We start from the raw sequence: 15,888 nt of genomic DNA on the forward strand, positions 1-15,888 counted from the left end.
ATACTGAGTGTAAATGACCCGAATACAGTGTGTTGTTATATCTATATCTTTAATTTTATTTACTATGAACACAGAAGTGCTTGACAGTAAGACGGTACATAGATCTTCTCTTATCGTAAATGTTGCATGACACAAACAGGCGTTATTTGGATAAACTGACCACATATTGTGAATCTAAATGGTTACTATCTCGCCCGAAAAAATATTAAAACTTGATAAAGTGACATATTAATAGTCCTACAGCACCTTGTTTTGTGCACATGTGGAACGTGACTGTGTCCACGGACCTTCCGCGGGTTGGTGTTCTCAGTGTCGGAGCCTCTGTGTAAGACACTTCGGTCTGTAAATGTGTCTTAACAACTTATTTCAGGGCTGCACTCACTCACAGTCTTGCAGTCTGTGAGTCAGTCAGTCAGTCAGTGAAGGACAGACATTTGGGGTTATAGGGCTGGTCCCATGCTGGTCCAGCCAAAAGTAACAGTTCATTTTAAGTCCAATTTTAACTACAAGCTAAAAGGGGATGTATTCTGCACATTTCCAGGTCTAGATTTATATTCTGGGGCTCTACAGGGATATCTTTGCATGATTTACAATAAAAAAAACTCCTCATTTATCTCATACTGGCCCTTTACACAGCCCCTCAGCTCAGCCTCTGTCTGAAGCAGGCTGTTTTAGCTATTGTCTCTTTAAGGCCCCCCTTCCTGATGAGCCCACTCTGCTCTGATTGGCCAGGTGCAGAGGCTACGTAAATAAACAATAGTAGTCGGGATTTCACTTCTTTTTCTTGTTCTTTACTCAAAATACATCTGTACACGAGCTGAAATCCATTCTGAAATATGAATTTGAACAACACGAACAGCCCATGGAACAACCTTCGCTACAAACACTATGGAAAGAACGGCATTTTGTGGGCATGCACAAACAATCTGATATCATTATGAGGAGGAAGTAGAGACAATATTGCAAACAGAGCATTCAGAGCAGACTGAAGCCCTGGCTTTTCATTCGCAGGGAGCGTTTTACATTTACATTTACCTCAAGTTTTAGAACTTTGACCATGTTTAACATTAAGATCATAACATAGATATCACCATATAAAAATAACACAAAATCATAAAAAGCATATGTCCCCTTTAAAAGAAACACTCTGGACTGTTATGTCAAGTACTAAGTCAATTTCAATTCCTTTGTGACTATTAAAAGAACATATTTTTCTAGGAAAGGATCGTTTTGGTTCATTCCAACTTGGATCTTACTTTAATAGTTCTGGCCATCATTCCTATCTATTGTGATAACACTGTATTCACCAAAATAAATGCTGAGATCTGGGAACACGGCAACATTTTGTTGAAATTTGAAGAAAATTTGATGTGGCAAGAAACACAATCAGTCAGACAATCAGACAGGTTATAAACAAGCTGACAGTTAAACTATCAGAACCACTTTATTTGTAAAACTGAAAACGAGTGCAACGTCTGTAATTACCTCTCACTGCACAGAAAGATTCTGTAAACTATGATGAATTTTTTACGGCAAACTGTTTGGAGAATTGCCTTTCTTTTCTCTCTCAAATGGGTTTGGCTAACCTGAGGGTTTGTTTGAAATAGCTTCATTATTCCAAGTCAATCCCACAACCTCCATCAATCAATCAAAAGGCTATGTTTAGTGTTAGGTTTGAAATGGTTACGGTTAGGGCCGTGGTTAGGGGTTATTTGTATGCAGCTTGGGAGAACGCACTGAGCAAGAAGCCAGTTTAAGGGTACTGGAGTCCCCTGTGAGTACAACAAAGTATAATGAAGGGATAATTACTTTGTTAGAGACGGTAAATTGAAATATCTATCATCACACATCTCTACAAATCTCTATCATCTTATAGTATATACATCATTATTTAATCCAACCCAAGCCTGTATTGATTGTATTGAGACCAGCAATCAATGTTTAACAGCCCAGTTAGTTTTATAACAACCTATAGCATATTGTATATTAGCATGACAAAATTTTGTTGAGTTATCATAATTATGCTGGCTGGTGTTTTTGCAAGAAGAGCTAACTACTTTCAGACCCCTAAAATTGTGATCCTCACCTGTGGGACTAAAACCTTGTACTATATGTCTATTACTTATTTCTTTACCATTCAGTCAGTTTCAATGTGCCAACACCAGATATTATCTAACAAGAGAGTCTCATGAGTCACTTTAACTCTGTTGTAATGGCCACAGGCACTTTAGGAGCCTCTAAAGAAGAAAATGACTTGGGAGGGGGAAAAAAGAAAGATACAAACAGTATAAATACAAAGAAAGACAGATAGCAGCAACTTTAAGTTGTGATACAAATGAGGGCAAAAAGGACATCTGCCAGAGGAGACCAGAGACGGGAACAAAGAGGAGATTTCATACTGAAATACATGATGTCATTTGTGAAGAATATGGGTAGGAGAAAGCAGCGAGGAGTGATTGACTCAGCAAATAAATCTCAGTAAATCATTTCAACTGGTAATGAGTCTTAGGAGTTTTACAAAAAAAAAAACTTTCTTGAATGTCAATTATGTCTGCATGGCTCAAACATTGTGAAGTTTTCGACAAACTCCTTGAGGAGACTAGATTTCTTGGAAATAAGTGATTTAAAAATTGGCAGTACTATTTAAAACTTGAGTAAAATATTGGAACTTACTGGAAGTCTTGAACACCAGACTATGGGCATTTTACAGCGTGCAAAACACACCCATCCACTCCTTACACACAAATACACACTCACGCACACAAAGTCAACCATCCATCTGTCTCAATGCACTTATTGCCTTGTCCCCAGGCCAACAAACAGGAAGCACATCCTATGCCTTGATTGCACAGACTGCATACACACACACACACACACACACACACCAAAAAAAAATTCATGGGATGCACCTAATCTCAGCTGGAGGGGTAAAGGGGCTGATGGTAATGGTCACTCTCCCCTGTGTCTCTATTTCCTCTAGAGGATGTTCACAAATAATTTCACATGATTCCATCCTCTTTTGTATCAGCAACCTCCCAAAGGGAACCCCAAAAAATGAACACTTTCATCCAACAAAAGCCACAGCAGAGCTTTCCGCTGTGCGCTCTTCACAATGAATTCAAGTCATACTTTGGAAAGAAAGTTACCTAGATGAGAAGGTCAATCTGGATTGTGTGAATGCATTTGCAGTGGAGTGATTTATGCAGCGACACAAGGAATGTAGAGTTTCCCAACTCTTTTGGAAATATACTTCAGCCTTTTCACACAGATTTGAAAAGTACAGATTTACAGACACACACACAGACACACACATTGAGCAGGGTAAGGAAGCTTTCTGACAGGCAATGAGCTCATGAGATCTGAATGTCTTCCTGTGGTGAATGCTTTTTTGTGGTTTTCTCACAACTATTCCCTCTTATCCTCTTTTTTTCTCACACTTTTTGTCTGCCCCCCCACCACCCCAAAAACACACAACTCACTCTTCCTGTGTTAATTCTTTTATCTGCTCTATTTAGAAACAAAAAAAAGCTTAATTCTGGGTTTAGTATTGTTAATCTGCTACGCTGTTGTGTATTCTTCTTTCTCCAGGAATAGCACTTTTGGGTTGCTAGGTTAGCGATTTAGCTCTCAGTTTAATGTGTCTGTCTGTGTGTCGCTGTGTGTGAGAGAGCGTGCTGGTAAACATTAAGCTTGACAAACGGCCACTGATCTAAATCAGACTCAATTAAGATTTATGGTGGGTGAGATGCCCCGAGTAAAGAATTGAGACAGTTTGAGTACAGATGCTCCTGGATTTGTTTGTGCAGATGTCCGCAACCTTTCTACGACAAATGTTTATTTACTATTTTGATATGACAATATAAATCACAATAATAACGTATAAAAATAGAAGCAGAAAGTAAATTTATTCTTAAAACGTATCTTGAATGGTTTTATGTTATGGGAGTCTTAACAGCCTTACAGTTAAAAGCAGAAGCTGTACCATAAACACTCTGGAAATGGCTTTCAGACGTCTTTCCAACCACATATGTGTGCCTGACATCAGAGCAGCGTGGGCCTCCTTCATAATTGGGGTGTTTGCAGATATGTAATTGCAAACACACTTAACACAGCTGGAGTGCTACTTTGAATTATATAGAATTCACGTCAGTAGGTTAAATATAAAGGTTTGGCTGAAGTGAGACAAGCATGTGCATGTGTGAGTGTTCTTGTACTTTTATCTTTACGAAGACTGAGATTTAACCTACAGAAACAGGATTTTTTTTCAAAGTAAGCACATTTTGGGGTCCAACTCACATCTACGAGAGCTTATTTAAGGGCTAGGCTTTTCATTTGGGGGTTTAAAGTTAAAATAGGATTAGGGTGAGGTTAGGGATGCAGGGCAGATGGTTAAGGTTAAAATTATGAGCCAGAGAATGAATGCGGTTATAAGGGGTCCTCACAAGTAACACACATATGTAAGTCTGTGCTTGTGTGTGTGTCCTCAGGGAACAGACAATCATTTATCACCACATGGACTCCCTTCAGTGTTAGCTGGGGAGCATTTTTGCTGGTGTCTAAAGAAACAAAAAAGGGTAGTCCAAAGGCCAATCCCCCCCCCCCTCCCATCTTGGTCACTTCTCTCCTCCTTCAGCGTCCCTCTGTCCTTCTCCCCACCCCCCTCCCCAGTCCTGGCACACTGCTCTTTCTGTGGTATCCAACCAAAAACAACTGGACCATTTTAGGGGTTGCTGTGCAGATCGCAGCTTTCTAATCAAGAGGGTATTCAAAAGAAATGGTTTGGGCAACTTTTTTTAAAGCCAGCAGCTTGCTATTTTGCTTTATGGCACATCTGAATAGTTTGATACATGCTCAGAAATTGGTTTGAATATGAAGCAGAATTCGGTCCCTCTGTGCCTTTATTATCCAAAGTCTCTGACTGGAGGTTGTTTGGCACACAGAGGGCTCTGTGACCTCAGCCTTCTGGAGAGGTCAGTTTTTTCTACTGAGAAGTCCCGCTGCGGTCATTATGCCTCTCCCTTGAGTCCTATGGACTGAGAGCAAGACTAAAACTGACAGGAAGGTAACTCAGGGCAACGATCAATGCTAGAGCTAGCCTCTGTTGCCCCCTGCGTTGTTGGAGGACACTGGAGTGGGCTTTTATTGAACAAACTGAAGGCTGAGGCTGACTGTATGGGTTTCTTCTTCCTACTTTCATGTAAGGGAGCAGCTGTGAACTGCAGGGTCTCATTCAGCTACTCTGAGATGAAGTCGAATAGCCTTGAGTTTTAGGTCAAAAGATGGTAGATAAATGCATAGTTCTTTTGCTGGTATCACAAGATCTCTAATACACTGCACCGATTTAGTAGTAATGGAAGTTTTCCACCCACCTACACATAATGTGTCTGCCAGCTCACATTTGTGCCCTCCCACCCATGTCCACACACTCATGCACATACAGACAAACACGCAATCACAAAGCAGATAAGAACAGTGTGTCCAGATATAGTAATAATAATCCCATGCTGTGCCCTGATGTGCTAGCTGTGTTGGCAGTTTTCTGCTACACCACTGAGAGCAGCATGCTGTATGCAGCACTAAGCATCTCACTCAAAAAACATATTTTCTTATTTTGATTTCTATTCATTTCATGTTACAGCCAAATTCATTCGTAATATCAATATTCTGCAGATAAGCAATGGTAAAGCTCATTACTATCAATAGTTTTACCGTACAATGATAAGGTAGCTTTGATAAGATAAAGCAAGACAAATTTACTGTAATGGACTAACTACTGTAGCTAGTAAGTAAGTCAAGTGCTGCAAGTTATGAGGAGAGGATGTTACCACTATATTATACTTTCAATATTGTTCATCAGTATGTAAAAATAATGTGATTTGTTGGGGTTAAGCATGCACCACCAGTTTAGCCTTTTAAGAAAAGAAGGACGAAACTGATTTTTGGTTTACTGTGCCTATGTTTTCTATGTGGGTTTCAGGAAACAAGTATAGAAGAAATAAATATTCATCCTCTTCCTCCATCTCCATAGCAGCCCCTCAGCAGCGAGTCTTTGTCCCAGCACTGTGGCAGCATATCCTGTTTCATTTGGCATAGCTACAAACAGAACATCCTCTATGCTCATAAACCTACAGTATAATAACATAATCGAGCAATTTAGTGATGTAGTCCCCTCAGGTTTTAACAAATCACATTATATTCAATTTGAGGTATTATGATATTTGGTAGCGGTATATTGTACTGGATAAACCTCCAGGCCCAAAGAAATTATTGCCAGTAGACCAAAGTGTCTGTCTTAAAAAGCTAAAGAGCTTATGGTCCTGTCTCACAGACGACTCAACTCAGTAAGGCTGTGTTTGAAAGCAAAGGCCATGGATTTAAACATGCCATGACCTATTTTCACTGTCAGCAGTTTGTCACAGAATGAATGTTTCTCTCTTTCTGTCTGTGGATCTGTCTATGACAGTGAGAAGCAAATTTCTATTCTACTCCTGCGCATTTCTCATTTGTATGTATTGGTGGTTGGTGGTTGGCCCCTTATGCCCCGTAGAATATTAGATATGTTTCAATGACATTCCAAGATGGGCAGACTTAGACAAGTACTAGTAAGTCCTACTATCTGCATATGTTGGTAGGTTTACATTCATTACTGCTGACAATCATTCTAACTAGTAATGTGTGCACATTTGCTTTTAACAGCAAAAAAACTTTATTTGACAACTCTTTTATAGACTTTTTTCACATAAGACATTTTGACATGTCACAGTATGCAGGACGCACAGTACGTCATGACTTACATGGGATACTTGAATAGAAGGGACTCATCACTCATGTTATTAGTAACACTTGTTCTTGTCAAAAATGTCTGCTGTGAAAAACTTAAACTATTGAACTTTTAATTGAGTTTTTGCATAAACATGTATGCAGATATACTAGGAGTCTATCATCAAAGTGGCAATACTCCTCTTATAAATGCACTAAAGTGTGCAATACTATAGTGTTTAGTTTAGTTTAGTTGAAGTGCTGGTGTTTTTAAGCCAACATAAACATTACATGAACATTATTCTTCATTAAAAGACAATACATCAAAGTCAAACTTGTGTAAATGCCTTTGTCCACATTGAAAATCTTTTTAAATTTATGCTGCAATGTTTTGAGGTTAGCTAAGATATTACAGATCACGGTCTAATACTAAGTAGGCATTGCAGAGACTGTCTTTCCAGAATATTGTCAGTTTGTATGCGTGTGCTGAGGGGTTGAAGGCTGTTTAGCCCCGTCAGCATTGAGGCTCTTGTCCTGTATCCCTCCCAAGGTGAATTCTCTGCTGTTGGCAGGCAGAGCCATGAAAACAGCTCCCTAGACTCTCTCTCTCTCGCTGCTACTCCCACACACCCATCATCTTGTAGATACCACTGGGTAATGTGTTCTCATACCTTTTTTTACAGATGTCAAAGCACATTTTTATCTTCCTTTTTTTTCCTTCACTCCCTCCTCCTATCTTCATTTCCAAAATTGCAAGTAAGAATCAAAATGCAATCAAAATTAAAGAAAAAAAAACACTTTGGTGTTTGGTGTATTCATTAACATTTTCTGCACTGCTTTTGGCCTTGTCTACTGTCAGATTTAGGCTTTGGCTTAATGCCAATGCATGAGCACCTGACCTTTTCCTCTTTCAGTTCTCATAGTGGAGAATGCCTACCTACGCAGCAGCACAAACACACACACACCTCCCACACAATCTCTTTCACACACAGGCAGGAAAATTGTAGTTTGAGAGCAATCGTCTGTGAATTTATTTGGTTCTGTGTTAGAGATTGCAGCCTGGAAATAAAAAAAAGACCCTTTTCTGTATTACAAGAACTATTGTGTGGAACTTACAGGTGTCATCATCAGTGTGAGCAAATAGGACATTGTCCTGTGTCTACAGTAGGCCATCTATTTTGGTCCAAGTTAATTCTCTTCATGGGAGTAGGTGTGCTAATTTCCTCTGTGTCTCTTCCTGTTTCGCTTCCTCTCTCTCTCTCATTCTCTGTCTTTCTCTCTCTCCTCTTTCTTTGTTAATTGATTAAGAGGATTCAACCGGCTGCTGCAGCCTCAAGCACAGACTGCAACCACCAATACACACTTGGCTGCACACAAACACCCACCCAAGCGGGCTGACACACCTACTTTAAGATCAGCTTGTGACTGCTAATACACACACACATACACAGACACACATGCAAACACATTTGTTGTTGTCACTGACTTACATTCACTCCCTGGAGACTTAACAAAACCATAACCATATCAGTACATGACTAACCCCAATCCTAACCCTAAACTTTAACCAAACACTAAATCTTAACCCTACAATTTAGTGGTTTGCCTTATGTTGACCAGCTTTTCATCATCAATTAGGGGGTGAGTCCCCATAATGCAACACTTTTAACAGACTTTTGTGCCTAAAATTTGAATCACAGAGTAGATACTGACATTGCAAAATCTGAAATACTCAAATTGTGTTTTCATGTATTCAAGTATTTGAAAATCCACTGTAAGCCAGAATTTGCATATTCTTTCTGTTGATTGGTATTATAAATGACAGATGATTTCTTGCTGCAGTTGCTAGCATGCAAAACACAAAGACAGTGTGGACCTGCTCATCAGCTTCATATTCTTTGTGATACAAGTGGACAAAACCTTTTAATAAACCAAACATGCAAAATATCACATAAAAACAATGTTTCTCAAAATGTGTACATGTATTTCATGATAACTGAGTTTTAAAGGAAGACTTTTATGAGATTATGGCACCTAGAAAAAAACTGTCCAGATGCCAAGCCTGATGTTTAATTATTTCTATGCATAACAAGTAGGGCTGGGCAATATGAACAAAATCAGTTATGGACAATCAATATTTTTGGCTAAATACTTTCATGCCGATATTGCGACAATATTGTAGGGATGACTATTGGTGCTTTAACAAAATATTTACACAATGATATTTTTGATAAATAATCATTAGTAATGTAATATAATGACTAAGCGGGTAAAGGCAAATAATAGAACAGCTGGAACAGTCTGGTAAGTTCAGAAAATTACATCACTTTACTGAAATGCAGCCTTTAAAACCAGCCAAATATAACACTTTTGCCTTATCACCATATTAAGATACGTAATCTCATAATATTGATATATTGCCCAGCCCTAATACCAAGTCTCATTATAATGAAGTTTGTACAGATGGACAGATAAAAAGAGCAACTTCCTCATGTCCAGAATGAATTGTTGCCATCCTGTAGTACAGCGCAGATTAGATACTGTAATCACAGAATTAAATTTTGATCTCATCATAACACTGCATTTCTAACGGGAAGACATTCATACGAAGACACATGAACACGCATCATCAGGCAGCAGCATCCTGATAACCTTGCTCTCCCCGGTAACTCTAACACTACTCCAAAAACTCATCTTCACTCCTACACTGACGAAAACACACACACACACACATTAGAATAATGCTTTGAATAACCTTCACAGACCCCTCCAACCTCCGAGCCTAAAAGTTGTTACCCATCCAAAGCGGTCTTACCTTTGTGACAGTCATGCAGAATCAGTGGTTGAGGAGCAGGCCAGTGTCCCCTTGAAGCATAAAGCAACGCCGCAGGAGTGGCAGAGTGATGAGGAGGAGAGGAGGGCAGCTCTGCTGAATATGCAGAGAGAGAGAGAAAAGAGGAGGGGACAGACAGGTTAGTGTGTCTGGCTCAGTAAGTACAGAAAGGGCTGATTGCTGCTGCAGTGAAGTAATGGCTGGCAGTCGGCGTGCGGTTGGTTACTACAACAGGGAAAAGCTCCCCGCTAGGATACACCCCTCCCTCCTCCCTCACCACGCGCGCACACACACGGACACACACACCGATGATGCACACAAAAGTCTGGCTGCCCTTCTCTCTCTCTCTCTCTCTCTCTCTCTCTCTCTCTCTCTCTCTCTCTCTCTCTCTCTCTCTCTCTCTCTCTCTCTCTCTCTCTCTCTCTCTCTCTCTCTCTCTCTCTCTCTCTCTCTCTCTCTCTCAATATGATTAGTGATGGGCTAATACAGCTTATTGATGAGCAGGCAGGCAGGGCTGCAGGAGGAGGCGGGGAGCAGTGCTGCCCGGGACAGGAGAAGAGAGGACTGCAGAAACCGAGAGAAGGAAGGAGGGAGGGAGGGAGGGAGGGAGTTGGATGTTGTGTCGCAGTCTGCTACTCAGGCATGGAGCTAGCTGCACGTCATCCGGTGTGTATGACTGTGTGTGTGTGTGTGTGTGTGTGTGTGTGTGTGTGTGTGTGACACAGGCATTGATGGGAGGTGACATGAACATATTTGATTTTTGCACCAAATTAAGTTCAAATTATAATGAGTCTAGTTAATCCAGCATGTGGAAACACAGAGACTACAAATACACAACGTAAAAGTTATAAATCTGTACTTGAAGACGCTCTTTGACTGTGTTTATCTTCTTAGCCTTCACCAAATCCCTACATGTATGCTTTAATCTAACCCAGAACTAGAGCAAGGCAAAAATTCAATATTATTGTTCATGGACTGTCAGTATAATTAATTTATGATATGATCATATTGTGTTATTCAGATTCTGTTGTTTAAATCAATGATTTCAGTGAAAATACAATCAAAAAGTAAAACATTTAGTTATTAAGGTCTGAGTGGAAAACAGTTCATTGCAATAAACATCAGTTTGATTTGATTTTTAATACATTTGCCAAACTGTGATGCAGTCGTGAACTCAGGCTGTCTGAGGGGCTGGGGCGAAAAATATAAATGGCGCCTGATACATTCAATGGGCCCCATCAGCAGAGAACAGTGACGCATGTTTGGTAAAAAGGCTACATCCCGAACTAAGATTATTATTTTATAGGGTGATTCGGAATATAAGGAAAACAACACCTCTGTATTAAAAAGGATTTACTTTTTAAACATTTTTGTAAACATCTCTGTAATAAAATACAGGGAATATGTAACATTTTGTTTATTTCTCAGACACATCTGTAATAAAAACATGGAACTATTCACATTTTGAGAATTAACTTTTTTGAGCAGTCTTGTCAGGGAAGCGAGAAGCAAGATTGGTGAAATCAAAGGAGAATTCTTTTGGCCATGAATTTGTAAATGTTAATGACCTCATTATGGTCAACTGGGACGTCCCTCTCAATGGACAACAGCAGAAGATCTGAGAGTCTCTGTTTCTAAGCTGGGTCTTGATCAGTTTCAGTTTGGAGAATGAGCACTTGACTGTTGCAGTTGTCACTGACAATTTATTTTGAGGAGTTTATTCTGTTAGCAGGGTTACTCAAACTGTTCTCTTCCAGATTCCGTAATAGTTTCATGATATGATACATTTTTAAAACTTTTTAACATTCCTAGGCAGAGGTTTGAGTTGTACTGGACATCCCTCTAATTGCTAACGCAAACGTACCTTTATCTCTCTCATCTCCTACATTGCTGCCTCTAGCTGTATTTTGCAGATCCCTTTGTATTGTCTTCAACTTTCTGTCTCTTCTTCTGTCATCGTAGGGTAACTCAATGCTATTCTCCCGCTCTATAAATGTAAGTTAATCCAAGCTAAAGGGTTATAAATGCATTTTGAGTAAAGAATACTCTAATGATTTCCTTTTAAGGTTTTACAACACCACAAGGTTAATTTCCAGTTTGCACCAATTCTTTAGTATAGAGCTGACTAAGTAGGCTACATATCTAGTTAGCTAGCTGCTATGATCAATCTAGCATATTGTTTAGCATGTTAGCATGTTGGACAGGCCGACATATAAAACCAGTTTAGAAACTAAATAAATAAAATGTAATCCATACACTTGTTTTAATTGCAAAAAAGCCTTGCTATGTGATCTAGCTCACAAAATGTTGTAGAATCAAGGTTACATCTTAGATTGCACTGACCCAAACAATCTAAAGGGGGTGTGACTGAGCAAACTAGTGAGTAGTTCAGTACCAAAATCAGTTGAATGGAAAATTATCAGCTACAACAACTACAACATTTTTAAGGGTGCTTTATTTTCCTCATGGTCAGCCTACATAAAGGATACATTAATTCATACCAAAATAGCCAGTTTACTCTTTTGTAAGGGCATCTTATAGGGCACAGTATCTCATTTTCATCAAAGGAAGGGCACTTCACATGGTTTCTCCCATACAATGCACCCTATAGGCCACCTAATAATGTTTTTTCTTTCATTGAAAGAGCACCCAATTCTGCACTTCTGTATGTTGGAATAAAGTATTTTGTATCATATAGGGGAACCCTTGGGAAACCCTAAATGGCACATTTTCCGCTTTTTTTCACTAGAAGGGCACTCATACAGAACCTCCAGCTCACACCATTACAATAGCAACTCATAGGGCACTGTATTACATATTGTGTGGGTACTATACAGGGTACTATCACATTTTCTTCCACCGACAGAGCATCCATGAAGGCACTTCATTCCAGATTGTCACATATGGAGGCCCTCTATAAGGGCACTTCATCTTGATTTACCCATAACTAAGACAGTGATTATAGAACTTCGTTATGTTTTCTTCTTTGTGCTGCCACCTTAGAGGGCACTTTCCAGTAATTTTTATATCCTCAGGGGCACCGGGGGGGTCGGTTGTCCCCTGCCCCTCCCCTGTCCGACAGTGTTGTGATGTATATCACTATCACAAAATATTCTGATTAATGTCAGAATACTAATATCAGCCCTAGGTACAGTATACCATAAACTTACTGCTAATGCAAACTGTAATTGTGCACTTGTGTCCTTCACGCTATACCTTCTAATCTTAAATTTAAATGCAGTTTTAAGTTTTAAAGAAAACAATTGGCATGATATCCTCATTTTTAAGGACTTTTCTCACTTTTTTTTTCTTATAAGGACACGACCATAGTAGCACAGAAGCACCCGCCCACCCTAACAGAGTAACACATCTTAGTCATACTAATTGTCTAAATAGAGGGATGCTAGAGACAGGCCAAGATTCCAATTCAGTTACCATGGTTTAACTTCCCGTTACTGTGTGAGACTCTTCTCTAGTGGCTACAACCCACAATACCGGCTTTGTTTTGTGCATCTCCATGTACATGCTTGAGTGTGCGTGCGGATGTGAACTGTAAGTGTCTGTACAGAAACAGTCACTAAGACAACGACAGAAAGGAAACCATACTGAATGACAAGGCAGAAATGATCATACTTGAACATTACTATTTTCTGTCTTTATTCACAGTCACCCATATTGTCATTCAGTGGTCACTAAGCTCCTCAGTCTCAGTCTTTAGGAGTATCATCTGAGGCCCCACTCTCAGCATTTCCTTTCTGGAACAATAGTATTTCCTGTGTCTGTGTGCACATGACAATACTCTCACTAAAGTTGGGCTATTGTAGAACTCAGTTGCGCATATTCAGTATGTCTTATTGCTTACAAAATCTGAAATGCTATTCTCATAGGCCATACATCATTGTAAGAAATACACATCATAAGAGATTTGTGTCTTTGTGTCCTACAATAAATGAACTGATGAACTCAGAAGCACTTTTTTCCTCTCAAGCCTTTTCCTTAAAACTTCAAACCACATTTCAGCCCATTTAAACAAAGAAGTTAGAAGAAATTAGTCATTTCTACAACCTGTTTGAATATGATCTTGTGTGAAACTTACATGTCATGCCATGGCACTCATTGAAGTTCAACTCTTCAGGGTCATGGAAGTACGTCATCTTTCCAATTTACACCATTAAAGAGATGTGGGAGTAACCAACATCATCTATTGGGTGGAGGTGGCAAATACAGGGACCTGCAGACATGGAGGAGCCATCATGTCTCATATGTTCCACCAGACGACTGTGTGCTCCTGTGGTGGGAGGAGAGAACACTTTTTATTTGTATTTGTAGTAAAAGTCAATATGCATGGATGTCAACACCATTCATTTTGATAGATGGAATAATGTAGACAAATGTGTTCACTGTCTGGCTTTGCTGTATGAATAACATCCACAGTTCCTTGCTGTTCCAGTAAATGATGGAAAGTCTGTTTTGCATTATGAATTTCATTTCCTTGTTGTTTACTATTCAGACCCTCTGACAGCTTTGTAACCTGAGGAAATCCACCATAATTAACAGTTTGCCGCCCTCTAGTGTTGAGATCATATTATTACCTCCAAATTGTTTGGCTCAAATACTATTAATGTATCTAACTTTAGAAGACTTATAACTTATTTGATAAGACTTGTAAATTAAAGGGTACATACATGATCTCTAATTGTGGATTTTCAAATTAATTACTTATTCATGAGCTGTAAGTTTCAATTCTACATAATAAAGAGGTAAAACAAAATGACCCCTCTATGAAACCCAGCTAGAGTGTAATGGGGAGTCTATTAAACAAAAAACAATACTTTTTCAACATTATATTATTTATAAATTTTGTCAAGTCAAACAGAGGAAATGATTTAGCACAGACACATTTCATGAAAACAATAAGTTAGTGAATGATGTGCGTGAAGCAGTCTCAAGAAAACACAATCTTTGCAGTTTTCCGAGATAATTTAATGGCTCAAGAGAGTTTCTACCCATTTGGACAATGACAACTTAAAGTTTACAAGATCAGTTAAAAGAAAAATATCAATAAGGGAGTTCAGTGAAAACTACAATCTCCATGGCAACGTGGTAACACTACCCAATCACATTAAGCGACAAAATATGACTCTGTCCGCGACATAAGAAAATTCTCCAGGTGCGCGACAAGAAAAAAGTGTCGAGCGACACTTTCATTTCTGTCGAGCCATACTTATCAAAAGTGTCGAGGACCTACCATAAATTAGCCTTGACGTTACAAACAGAGTTTACCTTTAAAAAGTGCCTGTAGGTCGTTTGACAGTGATACTGCTGTCTTGAAGACATTTATAGATTCCTTAAAAAGTCTTCTATACAGTTGAAGCAAAAAAGTCAGTGTAATGCACAATAACAACGATTTTTAACAGGTTTTTATGGATGCGGACAAGCCAGTGCTCGTCTTTAAACTAAGATGGCGACCGGAAGTGACTTTATGATGATAAAAGTGTACACCTGGCGATATCTTCAAAGTAGAGGTAAGTGTCGTCAAACAACCTGCAGTATGTTTTTCTTACTCTTTTATTTTTAGGGTTGGTTAAACATTAGCTATCAAATATACTATAATCAGATATAGTTACAGAAGAAGCACAAACTAGGGCTAACATGAACATAAGGAACACATTTAATTGGCTTGTAACTTATTAAGCTTGCAAGATAACAAATTAAGCCATGATGCTAGCTAAGATTCTAAGTTAATGTTAGCCGAGGTATCAACCTTGCTAGTAAACTGTGATGACCTGTACATAGCCTACCATAATACATCCATGGTTTATTTCAGCAAAACATGAGCTGTTTATAATCATACAGGATTTAGAGGATCCGACATTTTCATAAATGAGGTGACAGGAAAAACACAATTATTTTGTTCAAACAAATTGATTTCACGTGTGACTCCCCTGTACAAGCTGAAAGTATTTAATCGTCTTTGTGCGCAGTACGTATCTTTACTTGAAATTAAATGTCCAAAAACTGGGCTACATAAACTCACTCAAACCATTATCTTATCCAAATAGTGAAATTCCGATTTCTGAGAAATCAGGCAATTAAGCTCAGTTCAGGTTTAGCCTTAAATTGAACTATCCATATTTACAAATTTATGAAGATTATTTCCTGTTATCACCCTACACTCAGGCTGGCTTAACACTCCTTCCCAAACAAACAAGGCTACAACTGAAAGCCTGTAATTATCTGTGTATGATGGCTGTCAAAACATTACTGACTTTGTTTACATGGGGGTTTATTGAATT

At 39.0% G+C, this 15,888-nt stretch overlaps 2 protein-coding genes across 3 annotated transcripts in view; one reads left to right on the forward strand and one right to left on the reverse strand.

Moving 5' to 3' along the window:
* Nucleotides 1-15,037, reverse strand: part of coro2ba (coronin, actin binding protein, 2Ba) — a 50,616-nt gene extending 35,579 nt beyond the window's left edge. The window contains exons 1-3 of one of the 2 annotated variants that reach the window (XM_044354579.1): nt 14,876-15,037; nt 13,689-13,880; nt 9,575-9,685 (exon numbers count right to left, since the gene is read on the reverse strand). In XM_044354579.1, the coding sequence (XP_044210514.1) occupies nt 9,575-9,589 (15 nt within the window). In that variant the 5' untranslated portion in view covers nt 9,590-9,685; nt 13,689-13,880; nt 14,876-15,037. Of the gene's footprint in view, nt 1-9,574; nt 9,689-13,688; nt 13,881-14,875 lie in introns of both variants that reach the window. The other variant, XM_044354573.1, reaches the window with a different exon arrangement.
* Nucleotides 15,030-15,888, forward strand: part of itga11a (integrin, alpha 11a) — a 72,445-nt gene continuing 71,586 nt past the window's right edge. The window contains exon 1 of the mRNA XM_044354561.1: nt 15,030-15,117. The gene's annotated coding sequence lies outside the window, so the exon portion shown is untranslated. The remainder of the gene's footprint in view (nt 15,118-15,888) is intronic.

Source organism: Thunnus albacares, chromosome 1, assembly GCF_914725855.1.
Source record: "Thunnus albacares chromosome 1, fThuAlb1.1, whole genome shotgun sequence".
NCBI lineage: Eukaryota > Metazoa > Chordata > Actinopteri > Scombriformes > Scombridae > Thunnus > Thunnus albacares.